The 20600-nt window shown below is 42.3% G+C and overlaps 1 protein-coding gene across 1 annotated transcript; it reads left to right on the forward strand.

The window, feature by feature from the left end:
* Nucleotides 1-1050: 1050 nt before the first annotated feature.
* On the forward strand, nucleotides 1051-19990 carry SLC34A2 (solute carrier family 34 member 2). Its single transcript, XM_037390673.1, has 14 exons — nucleotides 1051-1307; nucleotides 1398-1453; nucleotides 7283-7397; nucleotides 7501-7638; nucleotides 8216-8344; nucleotides 9261-9404; nucleotides 9956-10067; nucleotides 11171-11366; nucleotides 12114-12209; nucleotides 14673-14793; nucleotides 15498-15665; nucleotides 17051-17167; nucleotides 17255-17379; nucleotides 19001-19990. Exons 3-14 carry the CDS (start codon nucleotides 7292-7294, stop codon nucleotides 19568-19570), a joined length of 2022 nt encoding a protein of 673 aa, XP_037246570.1. The 5' UTR covers nucleotides 1051-1307; nucleotides 1398-1453; nucleotides 7283-7291; the 3' UTR covers nucleotides 19571-19990.
* The last annotated feature ends 610 nt before the right edge of the window (nucleotides 19991-20600 follow it).

Raw genomic sequence — 20600 nt, forward strand, 5'->3', positions numbered from 1 at the left:
AACTATATTTAGATGCAATGTTAAAGTACACTTCTGTTAAGAAAACTGAGCCTGTGAACCACCAAGGTAGACCTTGAATCCATTTTCCACCGTGTCTTTCCACTTTGGGCTGTTTTCCGCTTCACATGGAAGAAAAATCAGTTTCCTTTCCATAGCCACCTCTGTGCAAACTGAGCTGGGACGGGTGAGGCAGGGCTGGTGCTTTCCTCCTTGGGCTGCAACATCAGCCATGCCCAGGGTGATGGGGGGGCGGTGGGGTCTCCACCAGCAGCGCTGCTGCGGCCAGGGGAGGTGCTTGGTGGTTCCACTGCCATGATGTGATGCTGCGTACAGAGCTGCGGAGGCTTTTACGATCACTACTTACTAAACGTTTCTGATGCCGACACAGGAGAAGAGTAAGTTCTGACTCACAGCTCCAAAGGCTGGGTGTCTCTGTAGGGCTGAAAGGTGCAAAAAGCAAGAGTGTTATTTTTCTAAGTTACTAAGTCACTAAGCTGCTGGGAGATATGACCATGTACACGCAGACAAAGCAGATCTGGTGATTAGGCGGCTGGTTTACAGCTTGTTTTCTCAGTGTAAGAAAGTTGCCAGTTAAAACAGAAAAAAATTCAAAGATAATAAACCTACAGTGCCTAATTCAGTACCACCACTCCCAGCTCCCCGTTAAGCTTATCATTTAAACAGACAGCAATGCTAGTGACCGCTTTGTCTAATCTGAAATACCATACTGTATTTATTGAATAACGTATCCATTTATCATATAGGCTTCTTCCTCACTAGCATTCTGAATGCTGTTATCAAAGTGTCTTTACATCTTTAAATCTCATTTAGAGGGAGAGCCACAGCCAAAATGCTAATGAGCTCACCTTAATTGTAAACACTGAGCACTGATAAGAATGAAACTCCATCCTCTGTTCTTAAAGAAGTTCTTACGTGTTTCCTACTTACACTGCTTTTTATCTGATTCTCCTTCACTTCTGTTCTTAGGCAGATTAATAGGCACCTGAACAGACAAATAACAGTACTACATCTTCTTCACAGCCTTTGACAGACTTCTGAGATTGCAAAATATTTTTGGAAAATTATTATTGGAAAAAAAGATTACTGAATGATCAGGTGGACAGCAATTTTTAAGGCTGGAACAAACCGTTCCCCCGCATTCACAGAAACACACCAGTAACTCGTACTTAAATGCTGATGGGACATTTTTTAGAATGTGATAAGTGTGAAATAGCCCATAGTTTTATCAGTCTCGGTTGCTGCCCACTCCTGCTAAAAAAAGGTTGATTGTGATCATTAAGTTGCAGGTAGGCAGTGCCTCTGGACTGTAAAATAGGAATGTTAGTGCGCAGTGATGAAAGCAAACTTTGCTCAACACCTGTCTATATATATTGCAGGTTTCAGTGGCTGCCCAGTTGATCTGTTCTCTCTGTTGGCTGGGAATAAAGAAGTGGTAAGTAAGAACCAACTAAGACTAAGTTTTCTTTTTTTTTCTTTTTTTTCTTTTTTTTTAACTTGTTTAGTTCATAAATCCAAAGCTTTGTTTTTGCAGCTCAAGGAATGGCAACAGAGAGCTAATGTGGGGAAATGGAGGGGCGTGTGAAATGTCATCCACTTGTTAGCATTTTCACCTTGTGTTCTTTAAGCTGCATTTATATTTTAAGGAAATGAAAAAAACCCCTGAAACATAGTTCTGGAAACAAGCTGTACTGCTTTTTGTCTGCAAATAAGTAGATTTATTTTTATGGAATATGATAAAGAAAAAAAGCATTTTATTACCAGAAATATAACTGCCTACAGCATAAGAAAGTATTGTTCATTGTTTATTTGGATTGAAAAGTGAGATTTTAAGTCACAGTAATGAGTGGTATTGGATACTGGAAAACATCTAGGATAGGATTAATGAAACACTGGAAGGAAATACTGTCAGTTAGTGTGTTAGCACAGGTAGTGTGTAAAGTCTGTGTGCTGCAGTGCAGCTGTGTCAGGCTATTCTTGATGGAAACATTTTCTTATGCTAATTCAGTTTGGTACAGAGAGGTAAAAGGAATACATTAGTCTAATGTAGTTAGCTCAACTAATGTGGCAGTAGGCAGAAATCAGCTGGTTTCCCAGTAACTTTTATTAGCAGCTCTTCCATTAGATCAGTAAGTCTTTTTAATGTCATTACTTTTTCCTCTCTCGATTCTTTACTATGTATTTTGTATTTGGGATGGGGTAGATCTGTTTTATTTTCTAGTTGGTGGGATTTTTTTTGTTGTTGTTGTTTTATTCTAAAAAAGTAATTGTTTTATCCAAATACCTAGCAGGCATTTCAAATAGTTCAGTGATGTTTCCTGGTTCTGACTCCTCAGTGGCAGTGTCTGGTGCTTTGCTTGGTTGTGAATGCAAAAATAATGTTTGGGATTCATTTTCTCTCTGCACTTGCTTAGAAATGAGTTCTCATTTACTAGTTTTGTATGTTTTCAGTTTTGCTGTGTGTTAACTTGAAGCTTGTGTGCAATAAGTCTCAGGGATCCATAGGAACAAACAGTAAGCACAATGCTTTTTTTTTTTTTTTTTCCTCTAGCTTTCACATACTGGTTTTTTCCTTAAATACTACTTTAGTTGAAAGTTTACATCCTGGTTGAGCCTGCTAACTTATTCTGACAATAAGCCCCAAGGAAGCAGCTGGTTCCAGAGCAAAGACAAGACTTGCTCCTAGCAAGGCTGAATCATTGCTGGTGTTGATTTAAGTTGCTGCCTGTTCTGTTGCACCTGGGGCTTTCCGGCTGACAACAAACAGGTTCTGGGGCAAAATTATCAGCTGATGTAAAGCTACTGAATGAGCTTGTGCTGGCTTCGGATCTTTCCTTTCCTGTCTCTACTTAGTGTGCTTCTGTGTTGGAGATTATACATTTTGAGGGGAAAAAAATATTTTTTCAAACTGTAAGAAGGATTGCTATGTGGCTTGGTATTTACTCCTATGAAGTATGTGTGATAAATACTCATATTCACCAAGTCATACAGTCAGATACCAGATGAGCTGATAAATCCCTTTTTAGCATGAAAATCATAGCGCAGTGGTGAATGACAAGGAAGTGATGTATTTTTATAGAAAAGGTGAGAGAGAATGGGGCGGGGGGGGGGGGGGGGGGGGGGGGGGCGGAAGGAGAGAGAGAGACACTGGGGAAAGCCTGCCTGAACCCAAAACTTGATTTGGAGCTGGTTGAGCAACCTGTAGGCACATGTATGGTCATGTTGGTGCTTGTTGCAGCTATTACCAGGTGGTTTTGAAAAGGCTGCTATTTTCTGCAGTACTTTTATTTCATCTTGGTTTGACTGGGTCTGTTCCCCTGGAGGTGAGATTTCTTTAAGGCTTACTGCTTCATAGTTCTTATTTCAGGCACAACGTGGCCTTTCAGTGAGCTGTCACGGGTGGAAAGGTACAAACAATACCATCCAGGCACATACAAGTGGTAGTTCATATTCTCTGTGTTAAGTCCAGCAAAATAAATACGTTTACAACTGTTTCTGATTTAAAACTGAAAAGCACCGAGAGTCTAGCCCTGCAACAGAGGCAATGCTGTTACAGTCCAATGAGTCACCGAGGAAGGCAATATAGGGCAACTGCATGGCACCTATCGTTGCTCAGGTAACTCCCCAGAGACTTTAACTCTTTGAAATGCTGCAGTGAGAGAGTCAGTACGGATATAAAAAACATGGGAGCCCACTTTGGCTTTGACTTTCTCTCTCTCACATTTCCTTCAGAATTTGAATGCCATTGATTTCCATCTATCTCCTTCTTAGGAGCAGGAGGTTTCAGTTTCTTCTGGAGTTAGAAAGGATGTCACACATAGTTAGCATTTTCCGAAGGCGAGGAAAGACTATACTTACAACGAAAGGAGCACACACGATGGTGTGAGAGAACTTGCCACGAGGTTCACTGAAGCGGACTGGATTACAGTTTGCACAGGCATTAGTTTTCAGACCTTTGCAATATGCATAGCATATTTTGACCTGCCACTTTCAGGAGGAAAATAGCTCCGTATCAGCGCAGCTCCAAACAGGTGGATATCCAAAGCGCCAATGCTTATCTGGATGTGAGCTCCATGACTACGCCCTGGGCGCAGGCATCCCAGCTGGCATTCTGCCAGCTAAGGCAGGAACTGGACTCACGGTGCTGAGACACCCCGGCTGGCACAGGGATGGGCAGAGCTCATTACTCCGGGCATCTCATCCAGTAATTGTGGCTATCCTGCCTTTGATACCTGGACTGGTGCGTCCAGCTGAATGTAGCTCCCTGTTGCGGTGTCGTCACCAGCCTGTCCTCTGCCCATTCTCTAACATGTTCCTTTGCAGTGTAGTTATGTCTCCGGTGTTCAAAAGTAAACCACTGTTGGGGTTTTCATTGTCATTTATATCTTGCGTCAGCGGTGCTGGTCCTTTATCCTGCACCTGGCATCAGCTTTTCCAAAGGCATGCATGAGCTGCCAGGGAGCAATGCAGTTAGCATTGTCACCCCTCCGCAGCACCCAGGTTTTCTTCTGAGTATTTTCTCAAGGTGTTAATGTCTGTGTTTGGGCCAAGTAAGAATTCTTTGAAGGGAAAACTGTAGAATGTTGATTATCCTTGTAGCACAGCAATTAATTAACAGTAAGTAGCTGTGGCCAGGACTCCAGCAGATGGTATCAGGTGGCTCTAAACGATCTTCTCAGCTGTTCCTCTTAACAAGAGTTAGGATCTGGAGAAACCTGACGGCTTTGGTAGTGCTTCAAGGGTCTAAATGGTTCTGCTTTTATCAGTTCTTGATACCTATCACCCAGAATGGGCTATTCTAGTAATACCGCTGTGAACCCAAATGCACAAGGCAAATACTGTAAAGACCTCCGGTATACAAATCTACCTTCCCACATCAGAGGTTGACTAGGGCTCGTATGAATAATTTTATATACATACCTATTATAAACTTCCTCCACAGAGGTGGTCAACTCTCATTCTATGGTATTTCATCACACAAAGCAAAAACAATAATAATACATGACGTACCTGTGGGATCCTGAGCACCTCAGGAACACGGGAGATGCTTATTATGAAAAAATGCCCTGCCGAATTCTTGAATGGGGACAGTTTATTTAGGAGGCACAGAGGCTGTTTGTCTGCTGAAGTTTTCGATCTCCAGTTTCTCCAGTGAATGCATCAGCTCAGTTTCCATGCAGTAATCATGCAGGCTGAATCCTTCATTTCCATACCAAGTGTAACAGAAGAGCTGTAAAAGTACTGATGGCATCTCTAGGGCTGGTGGTGTCCAGCATATTCTGTGTCTCTCCGTGGCGGGAATATCTTGTCAATGCAATTTCGCATCTGAATTTCCAACGCATTTTGACGATTGCATTTCACTTAAGAAGCACTTGTGCTGGGCAGTTATTTTTTCCAGAGTTCTTTAAATGCTGAACATGCCTAAATGAAACTTGTTTAACAAGACAGAGGTGTTCTGGCATGGGTGGGGCTTGGAGGTTTTTCTGGCATGGGTGAAAATACAGGAATTTGCTCCAAGCAAATGGAAACCCTTGTTGAAACAAGCAAGAGTGATTCTCTTCCATCTGTTCTGAGATCTTTCTTTGTGTATCTTGCGAGCTGCTCTGAATCTTACAGCACAGATAAAGAAAGTGTAAAAGCTTTTGCTAATGGGATTGTAGAATAATTTTTCCTGCTACCATGGAAGGGGAAATAATCTTTTCTTTGTGGAGTGCCAGAGAACAATACCCTCCTCTGTTGCAGTAAAACATGAGTGATTCTGTCTGTGACATTTCCTTCACAGCTCAAGGCGGAGAATGGATGGCTTATTGATGTGGGCAGGGACAAAACATTTTCACCATCAACTACATAAAGGATTATGATGATTAAATGAATGATTAATTATACTCCCTTGGAGTGGCTGCTAAATGCAGGTGAACCTTGTTTATGGGTGTATGATGCCAACTCTGACACTGACTTTTGGAGGCTGGGTGCAGCTGCCCTGTTTATGAGGAGCATTGCTGGCAAATTCGCCGACAGATGTTTCAGCCATGCAGGTGCCAGACACGGTAGCTGTGGGGCAGCTTTGCCTGCAGCACTGACCCTCTCATTTGGCACAGAGGCTGGGAGAGACAGACCTGAAGGTGAAGCTTTGCTGGGTAGAGTTCACATCTCCCATCCTTTCCGCTGACTTTTTGGTCATCCTGGCTGAGCTAACCAACAGCATTACAAGCTTGGAAAGGTAGAAATATTATCACATATTGCCTCAGCTCCCCATGGTGACCTTTCCCCTCTTTCATGTCCCTCCCTCTGGCCTCCCATATTGGTGAAGTAAATAAGGAGGACCTTTCCAAGTTTTGATTCAAGAAATAGCTGCCTCTTCCTCTTGTGCCTGGGCTAGATCTGTCACATGTGCTTATACCTGTGCTGTCAGGATTTGCCCGTGTGATGTCTTATTTTGGAAGTTAGCACTTCTTAATATTACAATGCATGTCAAGTGGGCTCAAAAGGGGTTGGGAAGGAAGAGGTTCAGACAGAGAGCCTGCGTGAGATGGGTGAGCCTGACCTGGCTGCCACTAACCCAGCTTCATTTGCAGCATCAGCTGTGAGTTACAGGCAAATGTAGACTTGTAAGTGGCCACTGCTGTCTAATTATGCTCTTGTCCAGTTGTTCAGCAAGCATCATTCTGGAGCTCAGAACTCTGGGGTCTTCCTCCACTTGTCCAAGGTCACGTTCCCCTCCATTGTTCCATGGGAATGAACGAGTAAAGGCAGCAAGAAGATTGTGTTTAGTGTACATGACACAAACTAAGGCAATGCTTTTGGGAAGAATTCTTTGGTCAGTTCTGTAAATTGAATTCCCAGTTTGGTAAAGGCAGTCTGTTAAATCCAGAAGGTGGAAGAAAGTAAAAGAGTCCTCTGACATTTTGCTGAAAGGAGATAGTGAATTAAAGAAAAAAAGCGTAAGGTTTGGAAAGCAGAGGAATCTTTGCTTTTATGACAGTTAGAAGTGAACAAAAATACAGGCACGAGATGGAAATACTTTTTTTAAATTGTGTAAATGCACAAATAAACCAACGATGTGATTTAAAATATAATTGAGAAATCAATTTTGCAACTAAAGGAATAATTCGTAAAGATTAGTAAAAAGCTGTGTTCGAGGACACATTGCTTCCATTTTATTTCCACCTCTTTTGCTCTTAAACTCAATCATGTTTCTCACATACCCTGTTGTAAGTTGAATATTTTGACTACACACACTTTTTAATCAGCACTACTTTGCTAGGCACAGATCATGGCTCCCTGGCCTGAGGTGGAAAAGCCTGAAACCAATAACTATATTGGGGACTCTTCCAAACAGAACCAGAACATGGCTGGGAAAGAAGGAGAAAATCACAAAGGTATTGTGTGCTTACCTGTGAGTTACAGAGAGACATAAATTTGGGGGCTTCTTGGAGAAGATGGAAAGTAATTAAATAATTTTAAAATGTTCTATTTCATCAGGCAATGTGGCTTCACTTGGAAATAAAGGAGGAATCCAACCTGCGTTTTCCACAATAGCCTTGATAGATGAGACAAGGCCGGAACAAGACGACCCATGGGCTCTGCCGGAACTGCAGGACACTGGGGTCAAGTGGTCAGGTAGCCAGTCCTCAGCAAATAAGTTACCTGCATTTATTTTTTCCATCATTTCTGCTCTCTTTATCTTGGTTATCTTTCTGAAATTGTATTTGATGCAGAATTGAATTTAAGATTTGAGGACTTTTCAGATGTAGGCTTTACACTCAGTCTTACCTTCCCCAACAGTGAATGCAGATATTATATTTAGTCAGTTAAGAAGAATCTGGAAATTGTGCTGCTTGCCCTCCTTGAAACACAAGGAGATATGTGGAAAACAACCCCAAACTGGTTTTATATCCAGGCTGCTATTGGTCTTTTTTTACTTAAGAGGATGACTCTGTAAAATTGAGGGTCAGTGTCAGATTTCATAGGGCTTTTGTCATATACCAAAGCTTTTACATGGTAAAACTATGTAAACAAACTACCTGCTTCTGCAGTTAAAATTTGATTAAGAAGAACATTCTTTTGGGTTTAATCACACACTGGGGTCACACCACTGTCTTTAGGTCTGTAGCCTCTGCTTGTGCGTAGACTGTTCCAGAGTGAACACCAGATATATCAAGCAAGTCTTTCTATGCGTAATGCATTTGTTTTGCAGAACTGGATAGAAAAGGAAAAATCATTCGTGTACTCTACGGGATAGGGAAGTTTGTTATGCTACTTGGACTACTCTACATGTTTGTGTGTTCTCTGGATGTACTGAGCTCTGCTTTTCAACTGGTAGGAGGTATGAAAATGTCTACGATATCAAGAATAAACTGTGATATGAGGCAGTAAATTTCATCTGAGAGACTAAGTTACAAGTATCACTCTTCAAGAACATTCTTCATAGATTTATGTGTTGAGATATAGATTCAGAAGGAAGTAGCTCTGGTTGAAGACTGACCTTCACGTATTTGAAAGGGCCTTTGCTTCTCAAATTCCAAAGAGGTGTTGATGTAGGAATTATTGGCACCGAGTTTTTAGTAGGTTCCTGTTACTTTAGTGACAGTTTACATGAATATATCTGTGCATAAATCTGTCCCATATGAAAGACATTTCAACAAGGTGAAATATGAAAATTGTGCTCTTGAATAAAGCATCCAGCACTGAAATACCCCCCAAATCCTTCAAAGATGAAAACTATTGAAATGTATTTTTTACATTTGCCTATCTCCAAGGGTTGAATTCTGCTGGTGGATTCAGAAGTGGTTATCAGAGAAATATGTGAACTTCTGTGGAGGTATTTTTTATTTTTGACAACACAGAAAGCTACAGGAACAGAATTATTCAGGATTACTAAAACAATTTTCCTTGATGCAGTAACCAAAAGTATCAAGGCAGTAATAGCATTCATATCTATGCATGTGGGGGTTTTTTGTTTGACAGTCTTTCCTCTGATAGCTCTGGGTTTATATGGTTCTCTGCAGAGTTCAGTAGAGCTTGTTCAGTCACTGAAATGAGAGAATATGAAATATTTTCTCATAACTGAGAAGCTGAGAGTTCAGGACCTGAATTTGGATCCCTGGGCTACATAATCTTGCACTATTTTTGGCTGGCAAGCATGGCTATATTTGTATCAATTAAGTGGTTGAATGATCTTTAATTAAATGCTATGGACTTTATCTTGCAGTTGTCTCACTCTGAGAATATGTTTTTTGTAGGTAAAGCAGCAGGGGATATTTTTAAAGATGATTCAGTGCTGTCTAATCCTGTCGCGGGACTGGTGATTGGAGTTCTGGTGACTGTTATGGTCCAGAGCTCCAGCACATCTTCATCCATTGTGGTCAGCATGGTGTCCTCCACGTGTAAGTCTGATTACAGTGTCTTCCTAGAGATTACTCATAATCTTGGTCTGGGATACAAACATTCCCACCTGTGTTGAAGTTGTAAATAAATAAAATTGAATACTACTAGTGGTAGTAATAGTAAGTGCACAACTGCAGTAAAAATCATTGGAAGCCTTGGCACCGAATGCATTAATTTTGGGAGATCTGCATACTTTTCTCATGTTAGCCAGTTACTGAACTGCGTTTGTTCCTGTGGCATCATTTAAAAATCCTGCAGTAAGTAAGAAAATGCCTGGGGAAGAAGAGACTTTATCTTACTCTGGCCCTCTAACATCTGGTGAAAAGAGATAACCGTGGGCTGCAGTTTCAGTGGGGATCACAGGACCGTGGGAGTACCATGTTCCCAGGGGGCTTGGTTAAAGCAAACGTGTCTGGACTGGAGTGCCTAATCCACATCAAGGGAAGTCAGGGGTTCCAGTGACGTTAGTAGATCTTAATTTTTCATTGGAGGAAAAGAGCTTGCTGATGATCTGATTTTTTCATTCAGTGATTCCTTTTCTGCTTTCTAGTGCTGACTGTTAAATCAGCGATTCCTATCATAATGGGGGCAAACATTGGCACCTCAGTTACAAACACGATTGTGGCACTCATGCAAGCTGGGGACAGGAATGAATTTAGAAGGTATTGTACTTAAACACTAGATCTGAAAAGTTGCTTTTCTTCCTGCTTTGTAGGTTTTCTTCTATATTCCCTATCACTACTACAGCTGTTCAACCTTTCTGTTGACCAAAACTTGAATATCTAGTTAGTAAAATCACAAGCGTGGCCATGGCCAAGGTATAATGCTGTCTAGATACGTGGCTTCATATACTTGAAGAAAAGCATATTGGGTTCCTTTAAAAGGTTTGTGTTTTTGTAAGAATCTACCATTAACTGGATGTTGCACAGGGATAAATTTTAAACTGTTCCCACTATACCATCACCTTTGATTATCTCTAAATTATGTGAGGGCTGTACAAGAAGTTAATACTAGTTTGGTCTACTCTCCTTAAAAGAGACTTCAGTGTTGGAGATATTTTGAGACTACAGTAGGCAAGAGCTGGTAACTGTAGAGAAATGAAGTGTTCTGGTTTTCAAATATATACAGTGACAACTTTTAGACTGCCACTTGACATTATCACTGAGAGAGCTCATGGCTTACTGGAGATGGGCAATAAACCTGGGAGGAGTATGAGGCTTTGGCACCTTGTTGTTTGTGGCAGAGCAGATGTATGAAATACACTTAGCCAAAGCCCCTGAGGGAAGAGCTGTGGCTCCTCAGGCTGTGGAGGAGAAGCTGGAACCAATGATTTGCAAGAACGTGTGAGAGGGATGTGAAGAGCCACCTTCCCCCATGAGTCAGAGACAACAGGTCCCAGAGGCGATGCCTGGCTAAGGATTAAAAATGGACCAAAAACGGGTGAAAGGCAAAACAAATGCAGGCTGTACAGCTAGTTCTTTCTTCAGACAAGTACTCTTGGCCACCTCACGTTAAGGATCACTTTTGCCTTTTCTAGTTTCTCTTGTTTCACTCACCTGGCTGGCTCTTTAACTCGCTCAGCGGTGTGGAGACAACTTGGCACTCTATAGCAAAGTAGTCGTGTCCTGTGACCCCAGAAATTAAACGATTCCCATCTTGATTTCACATCTTGATCCTGATCCACATCTATGATTTCATATTTAATTGATGTTATACACATGTTGTTTAATTAAAAGGAGCTCTGTTTTTTAATTTCTCCATATAGGGCCTTTGCTGCGGCCACAATCCATGATTTCTTTAACTGGCTTGCTGTGTTTGCACTGTTGCCCATTGAAGTTATTACTGGCTATCTTTACCATCTCACCAGTGTTATAGTTGACTCCTTTCAGCTTGAAAGTGGTGAGGATGCCCCTGAGCTACTAAAAGTTATCACAGACCCCTTTACAAAGCTCATCATTGAGGTAAGCTCTTTCTCCCCTCAAGGAAGCTGCTTACTTGGTTCAGCCACAGCTAACCAAAATGCTCTGAAGGGGGTGGTGGGGTGGTGGGGAGCTTCCACGCACTTCTCTGTGTCCTCAGGGTAAAGCTTATTAGCAGGTAGGTTCTTCTTTTTGTTCGCATTTCATAAAGCCCCAGCTCTGTATTTCCTCTTTCTATTTCCCCCACATTTCACCTTAATGGTAGGTCTGTCTAGGACGACTGGGAAGGCAGGTGAGGACACATACAGTCCTATGGGATGGATGGGATGGCAGCCTGTTGCCTAGATATTGGCAGATAGTACTAGCTGAGACAACCCGGCACATCCAGAAGATCTGCACAGGACCTGAAGAGACGACACTGAAATTACGGGAAACTCACACAAACCTAGAGGGACAGCTGAAGGCCAGGGTGGATGCACAGAGCTCCTAAAATGACAGTAAATACATTTAGGCAGTTGTGTCAGTGTAGCTGTTTAAACAGAAAGGGTGAGATGAGGTGGTGGATGATTTGGGGAGAATGAGGCACAGTGTTTGTGCACATAGAGTTGTACCTTTTTCTGGGAGTAAACCCCTTCCTACCTGTTGGGCAGCAGCTCTAGCATTAGAGATGGTTGTGTAGGCTTTGCGTGACTGAGCTTCCAAAGGGAACTATTTGAATAGAGCTGAACAGAAGTATGTGATGAAAGTCAGAATAACGCTTTTTTTTTTTTCTTTTTGGTTTTTTTTAAGCTTGATAAATCAGTAATAAATGCAATTGCTACAAATGATGAATCAGCAAAAAACAAAAGCCTGGTAAAGATTTGGTGTGTAACTGAAAGCAATGTGGTGAGTATCATGCTAAATTCATTGTTAGGTTCCTTAGGAAACATACTACTCATTTGTAGCTGACACTCCTTATCATAGGATTATGAAATCAGATTTTTAAGTTAGTATTTTTCATGCAGCAGAAAAACAATGAAAACGATTTAATTTAGTTTTTGCTCCACTTAAACCAAGGATGTCACACCAGTGGTGAGCTTGACCTAGTTGCTTTCACTACCATGCAGGCCCTTGCTTATCAGAACTGATGGCTGAGAGCCAAGCCTTTTACTCCTTCCACATCCAAATGCCTTTAAACCCCACTACTCCTACCAGCTCCCTGAAAGTGGAAAAAAATCTGCAATATAGGCCAAGGAAAATATCTTTTTGCCCACCATTTATCTATTTATCTAACCATTTATCTATTAAGCATTTATCTATTAATCTAACCAACTTCAGTCTTAGGTCTGTTAGGGTGGTATCTGGTGGCAGCTGGTTATTTGCAGCTTTTTGGAAAACTGCCCTCGGGGAAAGCCTCTGTGGGGCTGTGTCCCACTGTTCTTCACCCAAGCAGCACTGCAGCTTGAAGTAATCTGTTGCCCAGATCGACACCAATGAGTATTTTGGTAAACTGTGGAGCTGAGTGGTTGGTTTGCGTTGTTCAGCTAACTAACAATTAGAGCATTAAATGTCCCTTGGATCTCTAATTAGGCTATTCTACTTGTTGGTATGTATATAAAAGCGATTCCTGAAGTCCTGAGGCAGAAGATACTTAAGGACATGAAGCGGAGGTCAAAATTAAGTGCTTGGGTTTTTAGAGGAGCCCAGCTCCTATTGAATGACGGTCTGGATGGCCAGTGAAATGCTAGCTAGGGAGATAGCACCAGGAGCCCTGCTAATGTGAAACTGCTCAGGTTACGCTGCTGAGGAGCTGGGTATCTCATCTCCGCGAGGCATGGTGCTTGGGCAGCGTACCTCTTTCAGGCCGCCAGCCCTCACGTGGGCTGCCCCTTCGCTGTGCTGCCTGGGTGGCAGTGAGGTCTGAGCCCCTGAGTCCTACAGTACCCCCACTCTTACAAGAAACTATACGGAAAGTTGTCGTAGGCTGAGGGTTACATTTCCATATACACAATTCTTTCTGTGTTTGTCTGTATTTTGGCTGTGTAACTACTGTCCAAACATCTGGTCAAATTACAAAAATACATAAAACCCCTACAAGCTTGACTTGAACTTGGTGAGGGAAGAGAAAGATCATTTAAATGATTTACATTCCTAGAGGCTTGAACTCATTTCTGGCAAAAAGCATTAAACAGACCTCTGGCAGGGATAAATACATGCAGACCCCATGTGCTTAAGGATAGACATAAGGGTAAATGCTTTGATCTAGTGCTGCTGCTTTGAAATTCAGATGTCTGAAAAAAATTTCAGGAAGGCAAGAAACAACGTTGTGTTGTGTTTGTGAAAGCTGATGTCTTGCGGAGGCTGGAGACCAGGTGCTTCCTGAAAAGGTGGGGGCACTGGATCCACTCCAGGCTTTGCCCATCTGCATCAGCTGGAGGGGGAATACGAACACGGGTGTCTGCAGACAGTGCCCAGCAAGAAAATATGATTTCTCTTTCCCTGTTTCTGCAAAAGGCAATCACTCAAACGTATCTTAAAGTTCCCTCCTGTTCAGCATTGTGGTTCAGAGTCCATTTGGCTGTTAGCTGCTCTTGTGGGGAAATACAGTTCAGTCAGCAAACTATTCCTTAATCTGCACAAGGAGTTACGGACCTCGCATCAGAATGCAATATGTCTGGGCTAGGAGCTCTTATAAGGAAGGTTTTATTGTAATAAAAACAGAAATTCATGTTCAGCGCAGTAATGCTAATCACGGTGCTAGTAATTAGCTCTTAGATAGCATTTGAACTTTAAAAAGGAAAGTAGTAGCAGCTCTTATATTTCTACAGAAGGAAAACTGAAGCACAGAAAGGCAGCGTGCGCAGCTTATGCTTATTCAGGCTGCACTGTTATTGTAGTAGTCTGAATCACAGTCCTGTGCAGTACTCACCAGACCAATAACTGTAGTTAAGATGACAGCAAAGAGGTCTTTCTTTGCCCCAAGAAAGCTGTGGCAGTGGCTGGAAAAGGAGTGCCACTGTCCCCCAGCTGCAGCTAGGCATAAGCCTCATTCCACAAACCCTGACATCAGTAGTTAAGGTTCTTAGCTACCGATGACTTGGTCCTACGATTATTACCATGTAGCAGGTTTGTAGGATATTTTAATCTTTAAATGTTGTATTGATTGACTTGCGTAACAGCACAATCATTTATCTTAAGAAGGCAAAAAAATTTGCCTTGTCATTAATGAGGTGCCAGCTTAAACTCCAGTTTACAAATCTGCCTTTAGCTGATGATCACTTGGTTGTAATAAAAACCTAGAACTTTGCATGAGCTGTTAATGAAGGGTTGTAGGTGACTGAACTATCTGCTTTATCTGGCAATCTTTAGACGCTGCAGAATGTCACAATTCCGCCTTCAGAAAACTGCACATCTCCTGACCTTTGCTGGACTGAAGGAAACGTGACATGGACCATGAAAAATATAACTGAAACAGAATATATCAGTAAATGTAAGTAGTAGAACTATTTCTCCTTCGGTAATATCTTTACAGGTGTATATATCTTTCTGATGGTGTTAACAGACCACTGCAGAGGTATATCGAGGGGCACTCACCTGTGTATGGACACAAGGCACTACTGCAGGTGCAGTCAAAGCAGCCTGTGCTCTGTTATAGCTACGCAGCTGGAGTTACCAGCAGCATTGTTGTATCTGGCTGCAGATGGATCTCTTTCCATGCTCCCTGATATCAGTAATTGAGGTCTTCAGTATCATGTCACCCTCACTGTTCAGATGACTTGGAGCTACAGTTACTTTGCTGGGATGGTTTCTTGGATATCTCCATCCCTATGCATGCCCTTCAGGACTTTCAAGAGCCCTTCTCAGGCGTTCAGCCACCTGTGGGAAGAGCCGACCCACCCTCTGGCTCAGAGCACACCAAAATTTCTTCATGCCATTGTATTCCTCTCCCTTACATATGGCTGCCCAGCTCCTGCCTGCTGTCTATTTCATAAGCGTATCCATACAAGAGCCCCTCTTGCCCACCTCAGACATGGCTTTTGTTGAGCAAAGAAGGGGGTGTTTTCAGTCCTTGCATCAATCACTGTGTGTGCTTTGGTCCTGTTTTCTTGGGGGCATATACGAAAACTAGAGCTGAGCTTAGGATCGGAAAGAAAAACTGTGGCTAGGCCAACTATTTTTCCTTTTCTTTTTCAGGCCAGCATCTCTTTGCAGACGCAGACCTGCCTGATCTTGCCATTGGCCTCATCCTTCTGGCTTTGTCCCTGCTTGTTCTGTGCTCCTGTTTGGTGGCAATCGTTAAGCTATTAAACTCTGTGCTTAAAGGACAAGTGGCAAGCATTATCAAGAAGACAATCAACACCGGTAATTATCTGCTTTTCCTGTAGATTGTTTTCAGAAATGAAAAGGACTCTGAGCATGTTTATTGATATCTTCTGTTCTAGCAGATATTACAGAATAGTTTAAAGAAAACAGTATTAAAGCAAAATCACCACCACCCCCCAATTTTTCATCCCAAGCACGTTATTTTCTTTCTTTTAAAAATCTATTAGCGAACAGCTTGCTTGAGAACTGCAGCAGATTAACAGCAACAGAGACCAAAGTCCAGGCTCTGTTTCTTGATGTATAATCATTAGCTGTAAGAAATGTAATGTTCCCATCCTCAAAAGATAGTGCTGAAGTGCTGAGATTGTGATTGCCTACTCTGGCACATAGCCTGCAAGTTTCTTCTAAAGTAAGTTGAAAAAAAGTTTGTGGTGATTAATGATCTAATTCCCTTTGCTCGCCCTGTTCTACAGCTTACCCATCTCTTCAGTAGGATAAGCAGCCCTGAACAGTGGTGCTTTCTGTCTTTCCCTGTGTTCTCCAGGTGTTTTTTCATCCTGGACCCACTGAGTGCAAATGCTGGTTTCTTTTCACTTGCCTGCTTTTTCTTCATCCTCCCTTGAATGGAGAGGTTAGAACCTGTAGCAGAGAAAAGCAAACCCGGCATACCTCTGGTTGAGGTTGAAGTCAGAGTTCACAGGAATGAAGAAGGCAACAAAGTGGTCCCCATGCTGTCTTTTCTTCTCCTGGGCAAAGAACAGTGCCCAAAGTGAAAACGAGGGGTAGAAAGTAATCAACTGCCGGTTACTGCTCATTTGCGATCTACTCTGTGATCCTCTGTGTCTTCCTGATTGAATAAGTCCTCACTTCCTGGGTCACCCAGAAATCTGCAGACTACAGGGGACCATTGTGCCTAGTTTCTCTAATCAGTGTGATTAGCTTTTCTTTGCAAGAGCTAACAAGTTAACAAGGAGGTGATCTGCTTGAAACTATTTAGAACAAGCAACCTGATTTTCTCAGGATGGTCTTCAGAGCTTTCTGAAGATCTGGTCCATGTAGTGGGTGCCTGGTTGCCAAAAGTGAGGTGCTCAAGACACATAAAAGGTTTTGCGTTGACCTCTGTGGGAACATTTCTGGTACCTAATCGTATTACAACATAAATGCTACCTTGGGTCAGGACAAATGTCTACCTAGTCTAGTATCTATCTCAGTGTTTCCAGTGGCGGAAGGCTGAAGAAGGGAGTACAGCAAACAGGGTAAATTAGAGTAGTAGAACTGACTCTGACCCAAAATCATCATTTAAGAGACAATATACAAACAATATATTTACATTTTAAATGCTTAATAGTCTTTTCACTGCTGTGTTACTGTTACACAGAGCATTCTTTTATGCTAAAGACAATGTTCTCCCTCTATTTTTTTAGATTTCCCATTTCCATTTACTTGGCTAGCTGGATACCTGGCTATGCTCGCAGGAGCTGGTATGACCTTTGTTGTCCAAAGCAGTTCTGTTTTCACATCTGCTATTACACCCCTTGTTGGTAAGTTGTCAATACTGTGTTCCTTATCCACATGTTTTACTTTCTCCGTCATTCTGAAGCCACTCAATCCTGTGTCTTTTCTCTTAGGCATTGGTGTTATAAGCATTGAGCGCTCTTATCCCCTTACCTTAGGAGCTAACATTGGCACAACCACAACAGCTATACTTGCAGCTTTAGCAAGTCCAGGGAGTACATTGAAATATTCATTGCAGGTCAGTATAAACCAATGCTTCCTTGACTTAATTTAGAAGTTGCAACTTTTCTGAAGAAAAGCCTGACAAAATTGGCTCTGATACAAATGTGCCATGGATGTCGTGCCTGATTTTGTGTGTGCTTTTAAGGATAGCTCATTCATTTCAACTGCTAGAGCAAAAAGCGCTTGTGTTAAACATTCCCAGAATGTCAATCAATATGTACTAAAATCTTGCTTTTGTAACTTGAGCTTGATCTGATTGAATTAATTCAGAACTGAAACAGTGTGGGCCACTTGAGCCCTGAGGGGTCTCTGCAGCTTGGAATTCAGTGCCCATATCTGTGACAGCCCTCTTAAGCAGTCCCCTGTGAGGGTTACTAATGTCTGTAAGTTGCCTCTTCAGGACCCTAACTCTGTCCAGGCAGTGTACAGGGACTTCTGTAACCTAACTGAAGGCTGTACAACCGTTAAGACGGAGACCTGTCTACCTACCTCAGGTTGCAGTGAGCACGATGGCATCTATTTTCTCATTGTAAATCTAATCTGAGTGGATTTTAGTGAACTCCTTGTCGCCTCAGACTACGTGAAAAGTAGGCAGCCTGGCTTTGAGCTCCCATTTACCACCTGGTAAAGGACATTCCAGGCAGCAGATAACGTTTGAATGAGCCCTCTACATCAAAGACTGAAAAGATAATGAAGTTTCCTTTGTGAATAAGATGAATGGTTTTTGCTAGCTACAATAACTCAAGAAAATTACAGAAGTCGTTTTATTGTCCTCAGGCATGATAGAACAGATGCAATCATGAAAAGATACTATCTTGATCAAGCTCAGATTTCATGATAACTTGCTGTTTTTATAAAGTACTTTAAAAATAAATCCCTGTACTTTCATATTTACGTTAGTCTGATAACAGTTATAGAGTGAAAATGAGATAAGGTGAGCAGGGAACGTACTGTTTTGTTCAGTGTGTGCTTATCCTGTCTAAGCAACTTCTGAAAACTTTAGGAAGTAGGTGTGTCTTCACGCTTATTTTCCAAAAATCAGTTTTGAAGTATGTGAGTCAAGTTATTGTAAAAGACCCAGACAAAGTCACATTCCAGGAATCTCCTTGGCACCCTATAAACTTTCAGCTAGTTTCTGTAAAATCCTGGTTTGTACCATTAATAAATTCTCAATAGCCTGTATGCAATATCTAATTTACACTTCTCGTCTTTTCATTGGAAACTTACGGATGCAGAACCCAATAATGAACAGTTCTCACGCCTTGCTGACAACAGCACTGTTTCCCACTAGCTGTTTGGTTTGTGAGCTTTATTTCTGATGGACTCCATTTCTTGCTGTTGAAAGCTGTATTTTAAGACTGCCATCTGTGGGGAGATATGCCATCCCCTCCAGGCTTGCCTTGTGATCAGACACAGTCCCCTGTTTCTAGGCACACGATGTGTGAGGTGGTACCAAGTCCTTGCTTCCTGCTAGGAAAGGCCCTGCAATGCAATAGCATCAAAGACAAGAAAAACAGTGGGGAACAAGGGAAGGGGGAGCTATGGAGTTTTAGTGCCACTGGAAGTTAACCATCATGCAGGTAGGAGCTTTTAAAGGCATGTTGGCTAACAAACCTGTCAAATGTTTTTGCTTTCAGATTGCCTTGTGCCACTTTTTCTTCAATATCTCTGGGATTATTCTGTTTTACCCGCTACCTTTTACCCGGCTGCCAATCCGCATGTGCAAGACCTTGGGAAACACAACAGCCAAGTACAGATGGTTTGCTGTATTTTATCTTCTCGTCTGCTTCTTTCTTTTGCCTTTGTTTGTATTTGGTCTGTCACTGGCAGGTTGGGGAGTTCTTTTGGGTGTTTGCCTTCCCCTGTTTGCTCTTTTTATGGCTGTGGTTGTGATTAATATTATGCAGTCGAGGCGACCGCATTCACTGCCTGAGAAGCTCCAAAACTGGGATTTCCTCCCCATCTGGATGCACTCCCTAGAGCCCTGGGACAATATAATTATGTCTTCACTTGCCTTTTGTGGGAAACACTGCTGCGGCTTCTGCAAGTGCTGCAAAGTCAACGCAGAACAGGAAGGTGCCAAAGACAAGCAACTAAAAACTGTGGAGGTTTATGAAAACACAATTGCGATGTCTGATGAAGGTGGAAGAAGGGCACCAGCTGCAGCTTGTGTTGAAAAAACAGGCACAAACAACACGGCCTTATAGTAACAGATCAACCCATATTAGCAGAGGTAGAGCATAGGACAGTCAGGCTCTTGAAAACCACCTTGGACAATGCACTGAGGACAGAGTGAATATTTTGTTAGGTTCCTGCAGCCAGTGATATATCACTCATCAAGGAATGGAGTCAAACAAGCTTGGCAGAGTCCCTAGAAAATCTATGATCAGTTGAAAAGCTAATGACAGATTGGCTTACAGAGGATCTACTATGTGGTACCTTCATCCAATGCTATTGGTAGCAAACAAAAGAAATCCTGATGGAGTCCCATGAAGAAAGGGATGAAAGGAGCGGTGATCAATTTAAACTTAATTCAAACAAACATGCACTTGTAGAACAGCCTTTCTGACCTACTGGCTTGTTCAGCAGAAGTTTATAATACCTAAAAGCTCTGGAAATGGGGGGGGGGGGGGGGGGGGGGGAAACAAAAAACAACCCCAAAGAGAATCCTAATGTTTTTATTGGCCTATTTGCAGCGGTCAAAACAGAAAACAGTAGTTTTCCCAGTATGGACGAAGTCTATTTTATGTGTGAAGGAAAACAAAATGCTGGGACTTCCTTCAGAAGCTCTGGGAGTCTGACTGCAGCATAAGGGTGGGCATATGCCCATTTTGACCCCCCCCATCTCCTTTAACACCAGAGACAGGAGTTATAATCTTTTGTTATCTCATGCTAAAGGCCGTAAAAGTAATTGTGATCCCTCCGCCTGCTGAAGGTTAAGCACTGGGTTTGGAGCCACTGTGTGGCTACCAAAGGGCTTGATGCTTGATGGATTCAGGATGTGGTTGTGTGGCCATTCATCTCTCTAGACGGTCCTCTCCAATCCTGTTCATCAGGTAACCTCACAATCAGAGGAATGGTGCAGGAGGGAGGACAAGTGGCCAGCGTAGGGGAGGAGACAGCCACGCAAGCCTGGGCTGACACCAGGAGATATGTGTGCAACTGTAGCTCCCTTTGGCTGAGCCACAAAATGACTTTTCAGAGTAGCGGTGGAGACTGGCTTTAGAGCTACAAAAG

This window comes from Falco rusticolus, chromosome 1 (assembly GCF_015220075.1).
Source record: "Falco rusticolus isolate bFalRus1 chromosome 1, bFalRus1.pri, whole genome shotgun sequence".
In the NCBI taxonomy this organism is placed as follows: Eukaryota; Metazoa; Chordata; class Aves; order Falconiformes; family Falconidae; genus Falco; species Falco rusticolus.

Coding starts and splice junctions, on each gene's coding strand:
- SLC34A2 (XM_037390673.1), top strand. CDS start 7,292: ATGGCTCCCTGGCCTGAGGTGGAAAAGCCTGAAACCAATAACTATATT. Junction 7,639..8,215: donor CACTGGGGTCAAGTGGTCAG/GTAGCCAGTCCT, acceptor TTTGTTTTGCAG/AACTGGATAGAAAAGGAAAA. Junction 15,666..17,050: donor CAAGAAGACAATCAACACCG/GTAATTATCTGC, acceptor CTATTTTTTTAG/ATTTCCCATTTCCATTTACT.